Below are 20,380 nucleotides of genomic sequence, written 5' to 3'. Positions count from 1 at the left end.
GAAACAGCGCTGACAAATCGATGCAGTTTGTCCTGCACCTATTTTTCCGTCGACAGTAAGTGGATTTCGTCGTTACCCGCCGGAGAATCGTCTCGCAAAGAAATACGACGTCACGTGGGCCTCGTTATTTTGCGAACAAGGATCTCGCAAATAAATGGGCCAAGATTATGCACGATTCTCCCTAGGAAAACGTTTCGTTGTAACCAGAGGAGAATTACGATCAAAAATAACTGCAACCAGTCCCCCGGAAAGCACTTAGAGACCTTTAGAGGGTGACGGATATATTTAGAATTCTAATTATTACCCGAATATTAGATGCCTGAGACGCGCGATAAAGCAGGAATTTCGGAGGAAAATTCAAAAAATAATCAACCGCAATGGGATCAAGGCCGAAGTGATTTATTGTCAGGTCGATTCTCATGAAATTCTCGCGTCGTTATTACAAATCCTATACGCGTCAACTATGAAGACAAGCAGAGTATCGTTTATTTTATGAAAAAATTGTATAAATTATATCTGATGACATTTTCTCGACGATAGTACGATTCATACCGATGATGCTACAATAACTTCGTTTTGATAATAATCCAGGAAGAAAACGATGGTTAGTCTCTGAATAGTTTAATCTTTCGGTCGTCTAATCACGGGTCGTAGTAACTTTCTCTAAAAACAACTGAAGTGAGAAAGAACTCGCGAATTACAGTTTTGGATCTGAAAGTTTTCAAGAACCGAGCGAGGCGGTGTTCAACTCCGGAGAATGTTAAGACAAGTGTCTCGAAGAATTAAAGAAACAAACAATTCTGTTTTGAACTACAATAACACCGATCATGACGACTGCACGTACTGTTACATCTCATTACGATTCTTCGCATGTCATTTTAAGAACTAACAACAGCTGCGTAATACACATAAAAAGACAATTGTTCAAAGAACTTTAAAGAGTATCTATTAAGAGCAATTAACGTTCAAAACTTCCATGTCAATAAATTCCATACTGAACACATCTGTTCATTTTCACTTGTGATACATGTGTTTGATTCAACAACAAACATCAGTTCTCTCGATCAATTGAAATAAACGAGAAATTAAAAAGCATGTACCGAGATTGTATGTTTTTAATTAAAAAATTAAAATACGTTACACCGCGTCTTTTGCTTTGTATTCTGTTTTATACGAGCCAGGACGCGTACGCTTCGACCAGTCCTAGAAATGTTATATTACATCGGATGTTATATTACTAAACCAATAGCTGAGGATTCGAAACAGTTTCGAAAATAACTGTTTCAAACTGTTATACGAAGGACCAGAGTAAAACGGTTACAAAGAACCTCTGCTCTGAATGCCTGTTATGCAGAACCTAAATTTCGAACTATATCGATTTCAGTTACAGTTACTTGCACCAGCTACCATATCAGTTTTCTAACTATTTTTTAGGTTCTATGTCGGTTCCAAAAGGATTACAGAATTGATTCTAGTAACGATGGTGCTAGGATTTTACAGTGAATAAAATTGCAACGTACATTACGTTCGTAGATTGTAAACGTGCACGCATTTATAGCAGAATTTCGTAAAGTACATTTTCAGACATCGTACGCTTGCTTTCGAAGTCAAAGGAAATAATTATTAACCACGAGTTACATTAGTATTTCATAATTCTACGAGTAAAATGGCAATAAATTAATATTCGGTAATTTCATATTGGTACAAGTCGAGATATTTGATAAGAACAATTTATGAAATACATTAAAATGAGTAGGAAATGCGTTACATTTCACGGATGTATTTCAATAATTTTACAGTTTTAGTGGATAACATGCTTGTTCGTGACTTCACGCGGTTCTGTATCGTTGTAAACTGAAACCTCGAAAACACTACCAATAGCCGGCGATGCTTAACCCCTTAACCTACGGGCATAGCCCGTAGTAGACGATCGGACTCGTGGTACGTACTGCACAAGGCTGCGCGAGCTTTTTTTACGTTTTCAGCCCAAAATTCTCCAACGTAAATAGTAGGTTAAGGGGTTAACGCACTTGTAGGACGTTGATTAAACATAATTCGTTTCACGAATACCAACGTCATAGTACATCCGCATGTGGGCACAAGATAATACGAAAACTTATGATGCTTATACAACAATTGCAAAAGTTCGAAGATACATATAAAAGAGTTAGAAGAAGCGAAATGATTTATTCAATAGTTCTCCTCACGAGTTTGCAATAGATAACCGAATGACAGATTAAAATAACTGATAGCTCCGATTTAAAAAAGAAACGGTCAGTTTTACGAACACCCCTTCGTCATCGTGTCGTCCAATATTTCAAATTATTACGCGTTGTTTCGAATCAATCAAAAAAGACGCGTAATGCTTCTAGTCGAAAAATTTCAATCGCCCACGTCCGACACAAAAGTTCCTAACGTATTCCTCGAGAAGATATTAACATTTGAAGCAAAGCTATTTCAAAGTATTGCTAAATGAATGATCGAATTGAATTTGTCACCGATTAGAAGAATATATTTTTGACAAATACGCGTGTCAAGTATATCCAAAGCAAATATCAAGCCACATCGTATTTAAGATCATGAAAAATTCCGTTAAGATTAAACAATCCACGTTATTTCTTTAATCATCTCTAGCTGATTCGTAGATGTGACCAGCCATCCGATAATAATTCATCAATCGAATATTGGTTACTGATCACTTGATCGATACAGGAGTGGAAAATTACTGCTTCACTGAAACGTATAAAAAGGAAGTGGCAAAAGAAGGAAGCTAATAAGTCGACCCATATCGCAGCGCGCACAGTGAAGTGACAACCATGTTAAACGCATCGTTAGCACTAGGTTCGTATCAGAAGGTTTTTTCGATCGAGACACGGGAAAATCGAATAACATAATAACGAAAGGAAATATTTCAGTTTATCCTACGCTACTTTCGACGTTGGAAGCAATCAATTCTACGACCCTTCTGAATCCAGAAGCAGTCTCGTCTATGAATAATCCCAATAATAACCCACTAAGTGAATTGGAGCTGAATGTTTTACGTCCCAATTTGGAAACGATCACTTTCACGCTTTACACACGGTCAGAATCGTCTTTCTATTAATTTTCGTCTTTATGGAAAATCCGCACATTTTTCAATTCGCACAATTTCGCACATTTAAATATTCCGCAACGGCACGATCGTTCATCGTTTGATCACGATATTTAAAAGGTAAATTCAGAAAGTGATTAAAAATTGGTTGATTAGTGAAAAATATAATCTTTTTGCTTAATCTTCTCGCTACGATAGAGCACTACAGTAACCGGTAGTATAGTAAAAGAGCGATCACTATAATGAATCTTGCATGAAATGTCAATCTGCTGTTGAAACACGTTTTAAGTATCACATGTGTTACAAAATTTAAGTTTACTTCTTAACTCAGCGTGGAGAAATCGTATTTTGCTTCGTTTACTGTACACTGTGTACATCACTGCGTCATTCAATTTACATACAGCAATTGTTATTTATTTTTTGTTCAAGTTACAGCTAAAAGCCATAACGAATTGTATTGTACGATATTTCTTCCGACATACAAACAAAATTCTAATTGAAAAAGGTTAAATCGTAAAAAGATAAAAGCTTGTAATTTATGTACTAATAATTTCTCTATAATCTTTCAAACTGTCAATTACTCAATCTTTGATGCTATATCATTTTTCCTTGCTTTGTCCATAGAAGTGTACGCTATAGAATTTCGGCAGCCTTTTAAACTTCTCTTTAGAATTTTGTCTAACTCCGTTACATCGTTTCGATTATTTTCGACCCAATTGAGTCTTTTTAACGTTAGAAGGTATCTTCAGTTTAAAGAAAATGCGATAAAGTCTTGTCGTTATTCGCGATTCCATTTAGTTCTTTCTTTTTTCTACTCTACGTTAAGCTTTTTCTTAAAACATCGCAATCCTTTCGTGCTTGCTATCGCAGTAGCGTTAAAATATTTTTCGTAGCTCATCCTATGTTTGAAACGTTGCAACTATGTTTAACAACTTCGCTGAAACATAATTTTCATAATAGAGAGAACCCAATTGGTGAGCTGCTAGTACTAAACGACATAAACTCGGTCCAAGCGAGTAAATGGAACCCGAAAAGAAAAACCGCTATAATCACTCACGGTTGGCTTAACAGTGGTTTAACTCCGTCGTGTACACTCATACGCGATGGTAAGTAAAGTATCATCGATGTAATAAATAAATCGTGCGCTTAAATTCCTAATATAATTGACGTAGATGGAGATCCTGTGACTCGAAGACAAAAATAAAGAACAGGAAAATTAAACGTTTGATTTGTCGGGAAAATCGAGTTTGAAAACTTGACAAGCACGCTACAATGTGAAAATGTTCTATCTAGTGTTCTCTTTTTTTTCTTTTTTCTTTTTTTTTATCAAATTATATTGAACTATTCGAAACTTCCTGTGAATTTCATCTTTTATACGCGGTAATGGCTAAATATTTGAATGGAAGAAAAGAAAATGAAAGTTGGGATTTCTTTAGCCTCGTTGGGGTATAACATGTAACGTATTAGAATAAAATTAGAATGAAGTTTCGTTTTCGAGAAAATCGGATTTAAAAGTTTATCAAGTACACATGGCTAAAGGCATTCGAAGCCTATTTAGTTTAAAACAAGATCCTAAACGAGACAGTTTTATTCTACATTTTAGACTTGCTGTACGCGTACAGTAGCCTGCTACCAATTCTTTCTTTGTTTTCTTTTTTAGTATTAATTAGGCAAATAGGCAATTTTCTTGAAAATCCAACGCAACTCTGTTATTCTGAATTTTCCTCTTACATTGAGTCATGGAATCTTTCTCACTTCAGTTGTACAGAATTTAGGTTTACAATAATGTATACACTGCTGGCAATAAACATCTACTGAAAAACTAAAAACAGATTTTACTTTGCTTAGTATTTTAAATTATAAAATACGCATAATACCGATGAAATAATTTTGTTATTTTTAATTTATAGTGGAATACTTAGAAAGTAAGAGCAGTGAAAGATATCCAGCTTGTATTTATACAATACTTCAATATTATGACAAATAATACTTTTCCTTTTCAGCTATTGTTAAGGTCAGGGATTGGAACATCATTGTCGTCGATTGGAGTAAGATATCAAGCAACTTGATTTATTCCATCGTTGCAAAGAGCGTACCATACGTTGCTCTCCGTGTGGCTAGTTTCGTAAATTTCCTGCAAACTGAGGCTGGTTTGCAAACGTCCAACTTGAGAATTATTGGACACTCATTCGGCGCTCAAATTGCGGGCTTGAGCGCGCAAGAGATAGGAAAATCGAGCCGTGTAGCGGAAATTGTCGGTAAGTCACGATATATTATTAGAATGGCATTCTAAAATCGTCCAAAAAAATCCAGTAGCGTTGATTTTAACGTTAGATTGATTTGATTTTGCAAATGAAAGATATGCAGAAAGACAAGTGAGGTCTACCAGTTTGAACGATAAATTTTTTAATGTCGAAAATATCCTTAGATTATCTAAACTCGAAGGAAAACATTTTTAAAAATTATATATATATTTTTATGTAAGCTGATTTGATCTCCGACAAAACGTCATTATGATACAGTAGAGTATACTAGACTTGGAAATATTTTCCATTATAGCACTCGATCCTGCTAGGGTAATGTTTGAAGACAAACCACTTGATCAAAGAGTTGATGTATCGGACGCAGAAAATGTTCAAATTATCCACACATGCGTTGGACAGTTCGGTTATTCTCTGCCTATTGGTACTTCAGACTTCTATGCGAATGATGGAAGACATCAACCAGGATGCGGCATTGACTTGTTTGGTACGGAACATACTACAGAATATTCTATTATTGACACACTTCAACTTAAAAGATATTATTTCCACGCTTTCTGTGCCTCAGTCTGTGTATGTGTGTTTGTACAATGTTAAAAACGAATGTTATGAAACACAGGGATTTGCGCACATTTGCGTAGCTACAGATTCTACGCTGAATCAATTACGAATCCGAAAGGCTTTCTCGGTACAAGTACAGATGGTACAACAGCATACATGGGCGGCGTTACCCTCGATCCGAAGTAAGTTTTATTTTACTACCGTTATGGATAGATTATGGAGTTTTACGCATTTCCGGGGAATTAAAAGAATGCGTAGAATGCAAATAAATAATGAACAGTGCATGTTATAATATCTAGGAGGTGAAAATTCTTGATCCTACACTTTTGGCTGAGTTCATAAAAGTATGAATTTGGATAGATGCTTGAGAGCTAATTGCTGAATATAGTTGTTCAATTATTTTTTAAAATTTAATTTAGTCAGCTGGTACTAATATATGTTAATTTCTTTACAGGGCTAAAGGAACCTACTACTTCAAAACTACCAGTCAGTATCCTTTTGCTATTGCTGGGTAAAATTATTCTTCACGTGTATTTTGGATATGTAAAGTATTAAACTTAGAAATAAATAACTTCCTAAAAGAACGTCTATTTTTACTTACCGCAACCATATCTTCAATTGCTTGCGTCGATTTCGATCCAAGCATGACCATGCCCATAGCAATTCCCGCAGCCTCGCCAGTAACAGCATCGTCTTGATAAAGATTGAATTTCAATTGTTCATATACATCTTGCCTATGCGATCCCATAGCGGCCAGACCCAAGCCTAAACAGCCTCCATGACGAACCATCTATAAGAAAATCATTGCAGATTCTAAATATGTGACATCGTATGATTCCAAACTGAGATAAAAAAACAATAGTGATGTATAGTCGCCCCAGACTGAAATCGATTTCGACCGAAGTTTCAAGTACTTAATAAAATTAAGAAAAAGATATGATGTGATAGTAATTTAACCGGTTTAAACAATATTAAATAGCGGCTTCAATTGATGTTGTCAGTAATTTCATTTAATTCGTTGTTTCGTCGCTCGAAACGTATTTACTTTACCACTCAATTGATTTTATGATCGCACTATATCTCTACGGACCACTATACCTCATTCTGTGCGTCCTTCAGCTGGCCAAGTAAGTAATCTGTAATTGCTGCGCCGTGGTTTGCATGAATGAGCCCTAACGCATACAGGCCACCTCCTTCGGAATAACCAGCTCCCGCACCAGTATCTCGTGGGAGATAAGATTGCATTAGAGCTAAGGCTTCTTGTTCATGACCTCTGTGAATTACTCCTAAGGATGCCGTAGCTGTTAATTTTGCCCAATTCGTAGCTCTAGCCAACCATTCTAGATTATCTCTAAAATGTGAAACAAATAAAGTGAAAAATAAATATATTCCTTGAGAATATAATCCGCGTAAGATCAGTTGAATACAGTAAGGTATATTTACCTTAAAAATTGGTCGCTAGTAGTTCCAGAATGCATGTATGCATTCGCGATTACGGTGGCAGTATGACAAATAGATACACGTATAGTATCTTTAGTATTTTTCAATATCAGCATATCGGTATGATTACTACGAATAAGAAATTGGAGATGCAAATCGATGGAAATTTCTCCGCCCAATATACTTGACAAAGCATCTACGCGTTCTTGTTGTTCACGTTCTTCGGCGTTCTATGCAAGTGAAATAATCAATTGGCACTGTGTGTATTACTATATAGTAAATGTTGTATAGTATTATTTCTTTAAACCATAAGACTTACCAAACTTTCAACGCTACGTTGAGATTTCTCTTCTGGAGCTGGCGTATTACTGCTGTTTTCAGTCTCTGCTGTTGTTGCTGCTGCAGGCTCAGTGCTAACTTCAGTGGTTGCTTTTACAGCTGGTTTTACAATTGGTTTAACCATAAGGGCTCCTGGGATAGGAGCTGTTGCTCTCAAAGCTTGTAAGACACGACCAAGGAACTGTTGAGTTGCTGATTCGTATAAGTCAAATGCAATTTGGTAGGCCATAAGAACACAATCTTGTGAGCCTTTACTGAGTCTGTCTAAAAGTTCAGCTACAGCTAATGGGTCGTCCAGAAATATCAAACACTGACACATGTTGACATAGTCTGGTGTTCCCAAGTTACGATAAAGGCTCACTAGGCAACGAAGCACAGTATTACGAAATCCACGATTCTGAATAAGACTCATGACAACTTGGAAGGCGTAGGATAACATACCACTAACATCATCCTACAACAAACATATTAATAAATATAATTTTTATATTATCTATATTACATTAATTGCATAAATTAACATGTAATATAACTTACTGATTGCATAATTGCTGTTTCAAAGATATCCATCCTTCTTGTTTCAAGAGCAAGACCCAATGCTTGCCGATATTGATTATCGTCTAAACATCGTTGAAACATTCTGTTTACAATTCCTTCCAATCTTGGATCGATTCCTTTGCTGTTTGGTGGTAATTTTCCCTCAGCTTCCAACACACGTTGTTGAGTATAATAGTCAATACATTTAGCTGAAATAATACAGAATAATAAAGAATCTCTAGCCAATAAAATCTAATACTAACAGTCAATAAAATACTGTTAATACCTATAGTAGTATCAACGTATTCATTGCGAGCATTAACATCAAAGAGCTCTCCAGCTCCAAGAGCATAAGTCAAAGAATCTTCAAAACTTCCTAAGTGATAGTAGACTTTACTAGCAACTAATGCAGCTAAGTCATGTTGTGGAAATGCCTTATCTTCATGAAGAATCTCACTGAAAAATATAACATTCTGTTAAATAACACGTTAAAATCATCTTCAAAAAAAATAGATGATGATATATACAGTACATACATTTTTTCTATGGCCTCAGAAATTTCAGGCCAAAATTCATCTACTATCATATCCAACTTCTTCAATGCAAACACCTTTAATTCAGGCATAGGCTCCTCAAGGAGGGAAATGATACCAGCTGAAATAAGATAAAAGAAATTGATTAATCAATTAAATTTAAAAAACCTAAAATCATAAAACAGAGCTCAATATCTGTTAATATCAACTAAACGACTATATTTAATACTCCGAATACAAAGTTATATAGGTTATGGCCCACGAGATTTGCAAATCATTGCATGTCTGATAATCAAACACAGTATAAAAATGTACTAATAAATTTGTAAATAATAAAATCTAGATATACATTTACTATCCCACTAAAAACACATAATTTACCTGCTGATGTGATATTCATTTTCGTTTTCGTACAATACGTCTGCCTGCAACAAAGACTCCCGAAGATAGTTTGATAGCAAAATAGCAAATACCGAACTACGAACTCATCAACCAAATTCAACTGAAATATGCTGCAAGCTGTTTTAACGACTACCACACTAACATCGATGATAAAATTATCAAATTGTCAAACTTTTTCACGTTTTCCCATATAGTCGTTTCTCGATTTTCGAAAAAGATATTTAATAGTAAAAATGATTAAATTATTAATGAAGAATTATTATTAATTTCGAAATTTGAAAATAATAAACTTCTGATCTTGCAAAGTTTAAACTTTATAAATGGTAGCACTGCACGATATTGGCATGTATTTTATAATGTTTACTGTTTTAGTTGAAATGCTAACCTAAGATATATATAGTTGTGACTCGGAATTGTTGTAGAAAGTGCAATTATAAGAGAAGTAGTTTTTAAAATGTCGGAGAAAGCGAAAATTATGAGCCACGTAAAACATATTCCAAAAGATGCCCAAGTTATAATGTCAATTATGAAAGACATGGGAATTACAGATTACGATTCGAAGGTTATAAATCAATTGCTCGAATTTACGTATCGTACGTAATTTATTATATTTACAATTTATTTAAAGTAGTGTAGATGCAATGAAGTATATAATCGTGCATGATTTTGCATTTATGATTTCACATTTGGAAGTAAGCTGTTAAATGTTATTAAAGTTACTGTCGGTTTAAATTCCGCAGGTTATGTTACTTGCATATTAGACGACAGTAGAATTTATGCAAATCATGCTAAAAAAAAGTTTATCGACTTGGATGACGTTAGATTAGCAGTTAAGATGCAATTGGAACGTACGTTTACAAATCCACCACCAAGAGAAGTGTTATTAGATGTTGCTCGGGCAAAAAACAATGTACCACTGCCATTCGTCAAATCAAACAGTGGTTTAAGATTACCACCTGACAGATTTTGCCTGAATGCAACAAATTATAGACTTAAGAATACAACGAAGAAAATAGTTGGGAAACCATTGCATTCTTTGGTTGGAAATAACATTCAAAGTGGTCAGTCTAAGATCAAAGTAGAAAGTAATAAAACTGGCCTCTCCATAGTTAAAAGGCCTGGGACACTTGCAACAGTTGCTAGGACACAAAGCATTTCAATGCCAAAACCTGTCCTGAAATTTTCATCAGGTAAATGATACACGAAAGTAAAGAATATATGACAGGAACTAATTTGTTAATTATATCTTATCACAGATCCCTTCCGGACCTTGCATTCCCAAACATCTATTCCCTCTATCCATATTTCATTAATACGTAAGATACAAAATTGTTTGTGTAATAATAATAATATTTGCTATTATATTTTTTTTTATTTATATTAACTGTTTAAATTTATAGCCACAACTGGAGGGGCTACCGTAAAGGCACAAGTAGCTAAGCCAAAAATACAGATTTCTCCAGGACAAACAATGCCTCCTATCAAAGTAGAGGTTGAAAATTCTATGAAAAGGAAAAGAGAAGACGATGATTATGACGTTTCATAGTAAGAAGGAACGCTGGATAAATTATTTTATATTTTTTATCTTTATCATTTGAATCAGTGTATATACTATCAAAATGATTTTATCATTTCACATAAGGCTTCAATTAAATTTTATCTTTTTGAAATTTGTATGAGAACTTCAATAAAACTGTGTATTTTTTATTGGAGGACATTGTACAAATGTGTACATAGTGAATTCAACAAATTCATAATCTACTTGTTCATATTCAAATATATTTATTATATATCATCATATTTTGTATACTATATTTCCCCTAAACATTTTCCAAACAGAAATTGTTAAAAGAATAACGGGAATATTTTTTGTTCAGTATTGTAATATATTTCCATGGAACAATATAAGATAATAAAATTCTTTTGAGTTTCTCAAATTCCAAATTATTTAGAAGGTAATTTATTTGAATGTTATTTTAAGCCTCGCAAATATACAAATTTTATTCACCGTATTTACACAAAGTCGAGGGCTGTTCACTATGGAACTGCGTATGCTTCATCCTCATCGCCTTCATCTTGTTCTACATCAGTTTCGTCTTCTGTGGCATACCCAGGAGTTATTGGAGCACGTACAGGTTCGTCAACTTTGTATTCGTCTTCTTAATGACCTACATCTGCAGTTTCTACTTCATCCTCGTCTTCTTCTTTCTCATCCTCTTCCCCCATTTCATCTGGCCTTCGCACGTCTTCTACAGGAACAATCTCTTCTTCGGGCAATTCATCTTCCGTTGGCTCTTCTTCAGGCTCTTCTTCTGCTTCTTCTGGTACTTCACCCGCTTCAAAACGTGGTGGTTCTTCGGTTTCAATCTTTTCCGTTAGATGTTTAATAAGCATTTTAATAAAAAATATTTAGGAAGATAAATAAAATAGCAAACAATGAAGTTAAAACAATTATTGTTTGATAAATGAAGGATATCTACGATGAAAGGTTTGAAACAAGGTGCTACGTTGAATTTTTGAGAATTTTTTAGAATGCTTCGAAAATTTAGAAAGTTTTGCCAAAGGAGAAAACATATTGTTAGAAAAGTATCTCATTTAATTTGAAATCGAAATATAACATAGTAGAAACAATGATATTTATTTTCACGAATAAAATAATCCATAAAAATCTACCTTAATAAGAGTAGTGTAACTGTAATATATCGAAACATCGTTTCTGTACTATTCTGGGTATTATATAGTATTAATTTCATGCCTTTAATTTCATTCTTTGCATCCTTCGCAAAGTCAAAGACGTTATTAGTCACTTCATGTATCTGATTTATCGCTTCGTTACTTGAAGGTTGAAGATTTAGAGAAATTTTATTCATACACCTGCAGATCTTTGAGGTTCAGGGTCAATTCTTTCGGGTTCCAAAATGTCACGTATTGCAAATGTTTCTAAGCAATAAGAAATGGCGAATATTAACATATCTTTCATAAAATCAGTACGTTACTTTTAAAGGCAATCGACGAAGGAAATTTTTCTACATATTTATTTTACGGCTAAAAATACTAGTGTTATTTATATTTCAATTAATACGAATCAGTAGTTATATATATGTCGGGTTAGCGTTAAGATTAGAGTTGGGGTTAAGGGCGTGAAACAAATCTTCGTTATGATTAGACATTGTCGTTATGCAATAGAGAAGATATTGACTAGAGCAAATATGATTGTTACAGATATCGACAAGTAACCGTGGTAATTAGATACTCGAGACGCTAATGACAATGATCCTAGGTTCGATAACGAATCCGCGGTCAACGGGATAACAGATGTATGTTCCCACAAACTCTAAGTCCGACTCTTGGTTAACAAACGTGAAATGTTCACTGATCGTAAAGACGTTATTCTTTCTCGTTAATGAGACCACACGAAAGAATGACTTTCCGTCGCGATGGTGCCACAGAGGAAAACTATGACGGGGTGTGTCTAAGGGCACGAGATCATCGGATTCGTGGAGCGATGCCTTCGTTCAGAAGGTGAGGAAAATTGACGTTGCTGTTAATTGGTCAATTTCCATATCGGTGGTTAGAAAAGGATGCTAGCCACCCTTGAGGGAGAGAGTTGCTAGCGAAAGCGTCGTACATGAGAAAAGAAGATTTCTCGTATCTTTCCGCAGTAGGTGACGGATTTAGAGGCTGCGAAGATTAAGAGTATCTGTCAGTTTGAAGAATCTCAGCTAAATAAATTCTAAGATTTATAGCGGGTCCTTAGGCTAGCTGAATATGTACTGTGGAGATGCATCGACATCTGGTAATCATCTTGTCCAAAGAATGCGGTCTTTGTGTAGCGGGCCACGGGACAGAATCCGTTGGAGTGTTTACTGTCGCGTGCCGCTGCTATATTTTTTTAAGGAGAGCTATACGGTTACTCTATGCCTTTGTTTAGGTAAACGTTTATCCCTTGACCGCGGCTACGTTGGCGACTGATTGTCGCCTCGAGCCCAAGTTCACTGTTACAAATCTCGAATAAACACAATCGGATTGAATGACAATTGTTTAATTATGGCTGTGGTAAAATCTGGATTACGATATTACGGGATTTTCCCCAAGTTCCGAAGAGAGGCTCCGGTATTCTTTCATCTCCGACATATAGATTTAACATGATTCGCGGCATAATAAATAACCGTGCAAGGTTCACCGCATATCATTTTTTTTTTTTTTTATTTATTGTTTGCATTTTACAATTTGTCCATTAGGACATTTGGTAAAATAGCGCATATCATTGAGTAAAGAAAGTGGAACATTGGTCCTCTACACCTATCATCGAAGCGAAAAGAAATTTTAATTAAAAAATTATTGACCGTGCATTGCATTTGGTATTTTTATAATTCTGTAAGCGAGGTATAGTTATTAGTGTTAAATTTTAATTGATTAATTTAGTACAATGTATGTGTGTGTGCGTGTGTGTGTGTGTATATATAATGTAAAAATATTATAATCAAGTAATATTCGATACAAAATAATACTCGGTATTCTAACAACAGCATAAGTTGTACTTAAGAGCAACAGCATCGAGAAACAGCGTTTAAAGAAAATAAATTATTATAGATGCGTTACAATGAAGTGAGAAATTGTGGTGTCTACTACTGGAAATAATCTTCCATAATTATGCTAAATAAGTACTCAGACGATATACTCTGTGGATAATATTACATGTTTGTTCACAATTATACGTTATTTCCTACTTTTAATTATGTACATGTAAAATTTGGAGAAAGAGTTACGACGCGATGAAAACACCGGAACATTTATGTATTAGTGGAACATTAATTGACAGTTACGTAATTTCCAAATCCCGACATCTTATATAAAGGACCGAGATATGATAAAATACTCTATTCAGTGGTTCGCTGAGCGGGTTAGAAACGAGTAATCGAAAGAAGGACTAAGGTAAGCGACAGCATCGACAAAAGAAACGGCTAGTTTTAGAAACATCATTGTTATTGTTTTTCGTATTACTAGAAATTATTACGTACTGTTTCACTTCAAATATATATACTTTTGAGAAATAAATTAAAATATATTTGAAACAAATAAACAATTCTTTACAATTAACTTATCTTAACTTTCCATTTAAGATCGTACATCGGTTACAGTTAAAAAATTAGATTCGTCAGTCGTTCTTCATCCATCATCAATTGACTATCAGCTCTACTTACCAACTTACCAACCGTGCAGTACTCGAGTGGAAAATTATTATTTCTCATCAACTTATAAAAAAGCGGCGAAACACGAAGAAGAAGAAGTAAAACAATATCGCGGTGTGTATAGTGAATCGCGATGATAGTCACGTTAAATTTATTATCATCAAAATGTTCGTATCAAAATTTTTCTAGATCGAGAAAAATCGAGTAACTTAGTAACGACAGAAATTTTTTCAGTTTATCCTACGCTCTTAGCGTTATTAGTCTATGCCGATCCAATATTTAGAACGGAGGGAGATAGATACTTAGATCTCTTTCGCATCAATATAGCCCCACTACCTAAAAACCTCACTTTAGACACCTACTTGGACGCGATCAATTTCACGCTATACACACGGTTGGTATTATTTTATATCAATTTCCTTCTTTATGGAAAATCTTTATGTACGTCTTGCACATTCGAATTATCGAGAAACGCATAAAAATTGGAAATCTAATTACGCTTAATGTTTGAGAGATGAACTTAAGGACTAATTAACTTTTTCCTAAACAATTACACATCGCTATTGTTTGCTGAAATGAGAATAAAACTGAAACGTAGAAATTCGTATTCGGTCGGTAGAGCTAAAACATGTTTTATAGCAAACAAACAACTATATAGGTGTCCTTGTGTTTGGTGAATATTCAACATGCAGATCCTAGGTGCATTGAATGGTTTTAGCCAAATATTATTTTTAATCTAGAGAGAATCCTACAGATGGCGAGATCCTAAAACTAAATGACGTAGAGTCTATCCGGAACAGTCATTGGAACCCAAACAGACAGACCATCGTAATGATTCACGGTTGGATACAAAATGGTTTAGCTTCTGCAATCCTACGCGATGGTAAATACATAGATACGCTGTGAGCGCAAATTCGTGATATAATTGAAGTTAGGGGAGATTCTATGACTCGAGCTAAGACGAAGATAAAGAACAACAAAATTACGTTTTACAATTGCGCGGTTTCTTTTTTCAAAAAATCTTGAGTTTCGACAGTTGCCAAGAATACGGCAATATGAAACTGCGCGATCTAGAATTTTGAAAATACCTCAAAATTCCCAAGTAGGGGGAGATACGCAACTATGCTGAGTGACACAGCAAAGAATTAGCAGCAAAAGTTTACGACCACATCACTGCAAATGTTCGTATCACCTCCACGTGTCTCAGTATAAGTGATTAGTACGTACCGGTCATGGCAAATGTGTACAAGCGTACATATATATTAGGTCGTTACGAAAGTTTCTTTCGTTCTACAAGGAAATAATAGATGCACAACACTTTTACTTTTATATTATTTTATCGAACCATGTACGATCCATTTTGTCACATTTCTACTATTACGATCATACATGATTCGATAAAATGATACAAAAGAAAAAATGTTGTGTGTATTAATTCCATATAAAACGAAAGAAAATTTCGGCACAACCTGATACATCGTCACTTTGCAATTGCATCTGAACGGAGATGACCACTCACATGCCACAAATCTCAATGACTTCAATAGCCCTTCTAACATCCTCATATACAAATATTTATCGAATGTCCAGCTGGACAAATTGTAAAGTACAAATTAAATAATAACAAGAAAAATATACAAATAGCAGAGGAAAATGTTATAAAATAAAAAGATTAATCTCGGCATATTTAACGCACGCTCGAATTCTGTTACAGTAGTTCATAGTGAGCCCATATTTTTGGCATCGGGTACACTGAGTTGTGTTCCTTTTGTATCGCGAAGATTCTATTGCTATGATTCTGTTTAATATTTTCTCACGTTGAAAATACCAGTATTATTTCTTTTAGGTTTAACTTATAATATTGTTGAATAGATAAGGTATCATTATACCAACGTATTCAAACCGTGTCTTGTTCAAAACTACACGCTGAACGAGATAATTTTATTCCACATTTTAGACTCGTTTTTCCAGTTTTGTATTTTTGTGTGATTAAGAACTAGGCAAATTGACGTATATTTGCCTAATTTCTAAACTCTAGTTTGTCGAAAATAAAGGCTTCAACGCAACTCCGTTACTCCTGATTTTCGTCTTAGTTTGAGCCATGGAATCTTCCTGGACTTCGGTTGTACCGAATTGAGATATCCATTTATACAATATGTGCACTGTCAGTCATAGATATCTGTTGATAAACTACAACCATTTGACTCTGCGTGGTAGTTTACATTATAGGACATATATAATACTAATAAAATAACAGATTCATATTATAATACTTAGAACATAAACGCAGTGAAAAGTATTCAGTTGTTACTCAATGTGAACAAGTGTCCTACGAGTTTTGAGCGGCAGTGTTCATATATTCGATAATTTAATATCAATTACAAAGAAAAATTTTCTGTTCTTAGCTTTCTTTGACGTCCGAGACTGCAACGTTATTATTATCGATTGGAGTGAGATATCAAACTACATAAATTATTCGGAGGTCGTAAAATTGGTACCGCACATTTGTAGGTATATAGCTAGTTTCATAAACTTTCTGAGAACTAAGGCTGGTTTGCAAACGACCAACTTGAAAATTATTGGACACTCTCTCGGTGCTCAAATCGCGGGCTTGAGCGCGCGTGAGGTAGGAAAATCGAGCCGAGTGGGGGAAGTTATCGGTGAGTAATGTTATATTATTAAAGTGTGAATCGAAAGTTCTCCAAAAAAATCCAGTAGCGCTGATTTTAATAACAGATTAAGAACAGTAGAGTAGATTGATTTGTGACAAGCGAATGAAAGATAAGCAGAAGGATAAAAGAGGTTTACAAGTTTGAACAATAAATTTTAAAATGTCGGAGATATTCTTACATTATCTTATCTGGAAGGGATGCGTTTTTAAAAACTATATATATTTTGATGTAAATTGATTTTATGTCTGACAAAACGACATCATGTTACAGCGGAGTATACTAGACCTTTAAATATTTGCCATTACAGCACTCGATCCTGCCATGCCAATGTTTCAAGACAGAAAACCTAGTGAAAGAATTAATGAATCGAACGCGAAAAATGTTCAAGTCCTTCACACATGTGCCGGAAGGTTAGGTATGAATATCTCGATTGGTACTTCAGACTTCTATGCGAATGACGGAATAGATCAACCAGGATGCGGCACTGACTTGTTTGGTACGGAACATGCTACGGAATATTCTATTATTGACACATTTCAACATAAAAAATATTATTTCTATGCCTCAGTCTGTGTGTGTTTGTTTGTACGATGTTAAAAACGAATGTTATGAAACGCAGGGTTTTGTGCACATATGCGTAGCTACAATTTCTTCGCTGAATCAATTAGGAATCCGAAAGGCTTTCTCGGTATACGTGCAGATGGTGCAACAGCATACATGGGTGGTGCTACCCCCGATCCGAAGTAAGTTTTATTCTACTACCGTTATGGATAGATTATGGAGTTTTACGTATTTCCGGGGAATTAAAAGAATGCGTAGAATGCAAATAAATAATGGACAGTACATGTTATAATATCTAGGAGGTGAAAATTCTTGGTTCTACACCTTTAGCTGAGTTCATAAAAGTATGAATTTGCATAGATGCTTGAGAGCTGTTTAATTATTTTTTTAAATTTAATTTAGTTAGCTGGTGCTAATATATGTTAATTTCTTTCCAGTGCTAAAGGAACCTACTACTTCAAAACTAACAGTCAGTATCCTTATGCTCTTGATGGATAACGTTATTCTTTCGAATATTCAATATTTCAATATTTGTAAGATACTTGTACAGATTATGTAGGAAATTATAAAATAAATAGCGATTTTATTGTTCGTTGAAATTCGTATAAGACAACTTTTATTTCGACCTACCGCAGCCATATCCTAAATTCCTTGAGTTGATTTCGATACAAGCGTGAGCATACGCATAGCGATGTCGAGTAAAAGCGTCAACTTTATAAAGGTTGAATTTCAATTATTCATATACAGTAGCGGACAAAAGTTTAAGACGGAATGGAAGAAATAAATAATTGATTTGCTTCCCATAAGAAAAATATAAAAAATACAGTGTTCTACTTTTGTTATTAACTAATTAGACATTTGTTTGTACGCTTACGAAAAAAATTTCATTTTGATATTTTGCTCAGTAGCTAAATTATAAAAAAAAAAAAAAGAACGAAATCTGTATAATATATCGTCGGTCGAAAGTTTAAGACTACACAAAAAATATTAAATTTTGGTAAGAAAATATACACAATTTTTGTTTAAATTCAATATTTTGTCCAATATCCGTTATTTCTTATCACTTCTTCTTGGCATAGAATCTATTAATTTTTAAACATCGATCTACCGTAATATTACTCCAAGCTGTTTCAATTGTAGAGTAAAGTTCATTTAAATTTTTCGGTTTATAACACACCCACGCCATAATGTTCCCACCACCATGTTCAAGAATTTTTAAAACGCACTGTGTTTTCGAATTTTCGCCAATTCGATGTTTAACATACCGTATCCTGTCAGAAGAAACGCGATTGAATTTCGATTCTTCCGAAAACGATACCTTTCACTTGTCCAATGCTTATGAGCTTTAGCAAACGCAAGTTGTCTTTTTCGATTCCTAGAACTCAGCAGTGGTTTCTTTTGGGGTTTTCGCCCACTTAAGTCAAAGTCATCTAACCTTCTCCTAACAGTTCTAGCACTAATTTGTGTATGATTCTTGTAGTTGATCTCCGCAGCAACGTTATTTGCACTACGAAAACGATCCTTTTCGCTCGATCGATTAATCCGGCGATCCATTTTCGGCGTTGTTTTACGTGGTCTTCCGTTTTTCGGTCGATCGCAATACATGCCTGCCTTTGAAAATTTATACCACGCTTGCTTAGAAGCCGTTTCTGACCTGCCCGCTATATTTGCTATCTCGGTGAAGCTTTTACTTTGTTTTCGCAGCCTTACGATTTGTTCCCTTTCGTTTTCAAGTAAATTCTTTGATTTACCCATAGTCTGTTCCTAACTAAATGAATTTTAAGCAATAAAACGTACGCTAAACAATGATCTTATCATTCCAGAATCAAAATGTTCAAAAACTATGCTCATACGCAGGTTTTACACAGATCGTCTTAAACTAATGTCCACTGTTTACAAGTGCTAAGCGGTAACTAATTGTTGTAACTTCTACATTGTCTGTATTTAACAACTGACGAAGAACATCTGAAATTACGAAGGTCAAACATACAGCTAGCTATGTTATTCCAAAGAGACAAACCGAATAGAAGAACAATATGCGTATAAGATGTTTGTAATCCGGTTTACAAATCATCGTCTTAAACTTTTGTCCGCTGCTGTACATCTTGGCTATGCGATTTTTCACGAAAAATTTACCGAACGTAAAGTACTTCGTGTCGTACTTCTGTAATCCCGATGACTTTTTCGGAACCATTTGGGCGGAAGATGAGCTTTGTGGTGAAATTGATCCCGGCTATTTGCAGAGCTAGAGATCTCACTTTGTCGGCTGCTATTCTTCCAATTTAACCATTCATCACCAGTTCGAGAGGACAGATATTCGGAGCAAACGGATTAAATACAATGGAATTTATTCTAACGACTTGGACAATTCATCTTTCCTTATGTGTTCTTTATATCCTTCCATATATATATATGTCGGAGATGAAAGGAAAACCGGAGTCTTTCCTTTGAAATTTTGGGAAAATCCTCTAATACTTTAGCCTAGATTCTATCATAGCCGTAATTAAGCAATTATTGTCACTCAATCTGATTGTAACTGTTCGAGATTTGTAATAGTGACATTGGGCTCGAGATGACACAACTGGTCATGGAACGTAGCCACGGTCACGGGAAAGATGTATTGCCTTAACGGAGGTGTGGAGTAGTTGTATGGTTCCTCCTAGAAATGTGGTTGTGGCGGTATACGACCTCAAGAACGGGCTTAGACACGTGTGATTTTATCTCGGAGATGTCAATATAATGGGATACACGTTGTGTTAATAAGCAAACTCCAGGTAGTAACTGCCTAGTC

General features: G+C 34.9%; 6 protein-coding genes across 6 annotated transcripts in view; 3 read left to right on the top strand and 3 right to left on the bottom strand.

Annotated features, from left to right (window-relative positions):
* Positions 1–9,299, bottom strand: part of LOC122571384 (26S proteasome non-ATPase regulatory subunit 1) — an 88,792-nt gene extending 79,493 nt beyond the window's left edge. The window contains exons 1-8 of the mRNA XM_043735057.1: positions 9,144–9,299; positions 8,766–8,883; positions 8,516–8,685; positions 8,230–8,438; positions 7,673–8,146; positions 7,357–7,583; positions 7,012–7,264; positions 6,515–6,703 (exon numbers count right to left, since the gene is read on the bottom strand). Coding sequence (XP_043590992.1) covers positions 6,515–6,703; positions 7,012–7,264; positions 7,357–7,583; positions 7,673–8,146; positions 8,230–8,438; positions 8,516–8,685; positions 8,766–8,883; positions 9,144–9,162 — 1,659 coding nt within the window. The 5' untranslated portion in view covers positions 9,163–9,299. The remainder of the gene's footprint in view (positions 1–6,514; positions 6,704–7,011; positions 7,265–7,356; positions 7,584–7,672; positions 8,147–8,229; positions 8,439–8,515; positions 8,686–8,765; positions 8,884–9,143) is intronic.
* On the top strand, positions 2,771–6,494 carry LOC122571392 (pancreatic triacylglycerol lipase-like). Its single transcript, XM_043735078.1, has 7 exons — positions 2,771–2,841; positions 2,916–3,081; positions 4,052–4,197; positions 5,095–5,349; positions 5,651–5,839; positions 5,972–6,095; positions 6,368–6,494. Exons 1-7 carry the CDS (start codon positions 2,817–2,819, stop codon positions 6,426–6,428), a joined length of 966 nt encoding a protein of 321 aa, XP_043591013.1. The 5' UTR covers positions 2,771–2,816; the 3' UTR covers positions 6,429–6,494.
* Positions 9,300–9,515: 216 nt separating the features above from the next.
* On the top strand, positions 9,516–10,914 carry LOC122571396 (transcription initiation factor TFIID subunit 9-like). Its single transcript, XM_043735082.1, has 3 exons — positions 9,516–9,757; positions 9,905–10,354; positions 10,565–10,914. The coding sequence occupies exons 1-3, from the start codon at positions 9,619–9,621 to the stop codon at positions 10,708–10,710; spliced, it is 735 nt and encodes a 244-aa protein (XP_043591017.1). The 5' UTR covers positions 9,516–9,618; the 3' UTR covers positions 10,711–10,914.
* A 185-nt stretch (positions 10,915–11,099) lies between these two features.
* Positions 11,100–20,380, bottom strand: part of LOC122571399 (glutamic acid-rich protein-like) — a 10,388-nt gene continuing 1,107 nt past the window's right edge. The window contains exon 2 of the mRNA XM_043735086.1: positions 11,100–12,104. Within this exon, the coding sequence (XP_043591021.1) occupies positions 11,325–11,558 (234 nt within the window). The 5' untranslated portion in view covers positions 11,559–12,104 and the 3' untranslated portion in view covers positions 11,100–11,324. The remainder of the gene's footprint in view (positions 12,105–20,380) is intronic.
* LOC122571393 (phospholipase A1-like) lies at positions 13,107–18,434 on the top strand. Its single transcript, XM_043735079.1, has 7 exons — positions 13,107–14,523; positions 14,591–14,750; positions 15,097–15,239; positions 16,762–17,016; positions 17,336–17,524; positions 17,648–17,771; positions 18,027–18,434. Exons 1-7 carry the CDS (start codon positions 14,490–14,492, stop codon positions 18,085–18,087), a joined length of 966 nt encoding a protein of 321 aa, XP_043591014.1. The 5' UTR covers positions 13,107–14,489; the 3' UTR covers positions 18,088–18,434.
* Positions 18,653–19,506, bottom strand: LOC122571397. The gene has a single exon (XM_043735083.1). It carries the CDS (start codon positions 19,342–19,344, stop codon positions 18,805–18,807), a length of 540 nt encoding a protein of 179 aa, XP_043591018.1. The 5' UTR covers positions 19,345–19,506; the 3' UTR covers positions 18,653–18,804.

Source organism: Bombus pyrosoma, linkage group LG10 (genome assembly GCF_014825855.1).
Source record: "Bombus pyrosoma isolate SC7728 linkage group LG10, ASM1482585v1, whole genome shotgun sequence".
NCBI classification, from domain to species: domain Eukaryota; kingdom Metazoa; phylum Arthropoda; class Insecta; order Hymenoptera; family Apidae; genus Bombus; species Bombus pyrosoma.
This window is presented reverse-complemented; position numbering and strand designations above follow the sequence as displayed.